The 2,076-nt window shown below is 44.6% G+C and overlaps 1 protein-coding gene across 14 annotated transcripts in view; it reads left to right on the forward strand.

Annotated features, from left to right (window-relative positions):
* TNS1 (tensin 1) overlaps nucleotides 1-2,076 on the forward strand; it is a 262,454-nt gene that overhangs the window by 137,082 nt on the left and 123,296 nt on the right. For all 14 annotated transcript variants that reach the window (XM_069075165.1, XM_069075166.1, XM_069075167.1 and 11 more), the window contains one exon: nucleotides 133-304. In XM_069075165.1, coding sequence (XP_068931266.1) covers nucleotides 133-304 — 172 coding nt within the window. The remainder of the gene's footprint in view (nucleotides 1-132; nucleotides 305-2,076) is intronic.

A 2,076-nucleotide genomic window follows, 5' to 3' on the forward strand; every position in this document is an offset into this window, starting at 1 on the left:
CTGGGCCTGTAGTGCACTTGAGTTGTTTGACCAAAGTGGGGAGGAGATGCTTATGGTAGCTCAAAGGTGTTTGGGTGTCTTGGGCACTAGCTTTGACCTTTGTCTTCCCCCTTCCCTTTGTTGTCTTCTCAGGAATATGAGCATCAGCCAGACCATGGAGGACAGCTGTGAACTGGACCTAGTGTACGTGACGGAGAGGATCATTTCCGTCTCTTTCCCCAGCACCACCGATGAGGAAAACTTTCGAAACAACATCCGGGAGGTGGCCCAAATGCTCAAGTCCAAACACGGGGGCAACTACCTGGTGAGGGGACGGCGATCTCGTCCACACCTTTATTTGTCCACTGGACTCTGCCTGCTTTTTCTTTTGGTCATCTCTAAAACTGGAGCCTTCTCTGTCTGCTTGTTGCTTTGCCCTTCTGACTTTCTATCCTATAAGTAGCTCCTGAGACTGACATTGGCTACCTTATTGACTCCCCAAAGTTTAGAGTCAGTTATTAAAAGCCAATCTGGAGGATGGAGACAAGGATGGCAAACGGTGAATGGTCAGGTCGAACACTTGAGTGAATGGGGAGATTTAGCTGGGAGAAGTCTTGGTAGACTGGGCAGAAGAAGGACCAGTGTTTGTAAATTCTAGAAGGGTAGATTTCAGCTCAGTTTAATGACATGCTGCCTAACAATTAGAGCCGTCCCAGAATGGAGTGGGCTACCTTGTAAAATGGTGCGCTCCCCGTCACTAGAAGTGTGGAACTGAAAGTTGGCTGACCAGACTTTCTGCCAGTAAGGATGATGTGGAAGGAATTCCAGCCACAAGTAGCAGGTTCAACTTTATGAGGTCCTTTCTAGCTGGGAGAACCATGATTATGCTTGGTCCTTGGTTCTTCCATTTGTCTGTCTGCCCTTCTGACCTGTAATGATCTGTAATGACACCAGCCTCCTGTGTTCTCTTGCCCATTCCTGGGTAGAAAGAACGCTGGCTCTGGAGATGGGCGTAGGCCCTAGGTTCAAACATCACCTCTGATACCTCCACATGACCTTGGGAAAGTCATTTAACCTTATATTTTGCATCATTGTATATGTATCACCTACATCAGATTGCTTACTGTCTCAGGGAAGGAGGAAGAGGAAAGGGAGAAAGGGAGGGAGATAATTTGGAACTCAACATTTTAAAAAATGAATGTTAAAAATTGTTTTTACATGTAATTGGGAAAAAATGTTATTTTAAAAAATTGAAAAAGAAAGTAATTTAACTTTAGAGTACCTCAGTTTCCTCATATGTAAAAAGAGAGGGTCGAACTAAGAGGCCCCTGAGGTTCCTCTCACTTGTAAATCTGTGATCCTAAGATCCTTCCCACAAAAGCAGAGACCATAGTGTTTCCATTTTTTTTTAGCCGCTGGGATCATCTCACCTGATAGCTAGGTGTCCTAGTTGCAGTTGGAGTTGAAGTCAGGAAAATCTGAGTTTTGCCTCAGACACCTACTGACTGTGTGACCTTGGACAAATCTCTTAACAACCTTTGCCTGCCTCAATTACCTCAGCTATAAAATGGAGATAACAAAAACACCTATTTCATGTGTCATGAGACTCAAATGAAAGCATGAAGGCTTAAAGTGTTTTACACCCTTGTTGGTATTATCATTGTCAATACTAACAACTTCTTGTAGCTTCTGCCTTAAGAGCTGTACTCTGAAGAAGAGGGTCTCCTAACTATGAAAGGAGGCAGGGGATTCTGGGTTCAAGGTCGTGTGTCTGGTGTGTGTCTTTCTGTTTGGGGCTTTTTATAGGTGTGGTTAGGTGTCGCAGAATCGTGATTGTATGAAGATGTGAAAGTGAGCATGTCTTGGAGGTCAAGTTTATGGTACTCTCCTTACTTAATATATATCTTTGGCAGTGAATGCAGTCCATGGACAAAGGGTGTGTGTGTGTGTGTGTGTGTGTGTGTGTGTGACAGAGAGAAATAGAGACAGAAACAGAGAGACAAAGAGAAGGAGAGAGAGACAGAGAGAGACAGAGAGGGAGACAGACAGACAGAGAGAGACAGAGAGACAGAGACAGAGAGAGAGAGAGACAGAGAG

The sequence above is a fragment of the Petaurus breviceps genome, unplaced genomic scaffold (assembly GCF_028583685.1).
Source record: "Petaurus breviceps papuanus isolate PSGF00001 unplaced genomic scaffold, PetGlider_PUasm1.0 90903, whole genome shotgun sequence".
NCBI lineage: Eukaryota > Metazoa > Chordata > Mammalia > Diprotodontia > Petauridae > Petaurus > Petaurus breviceps.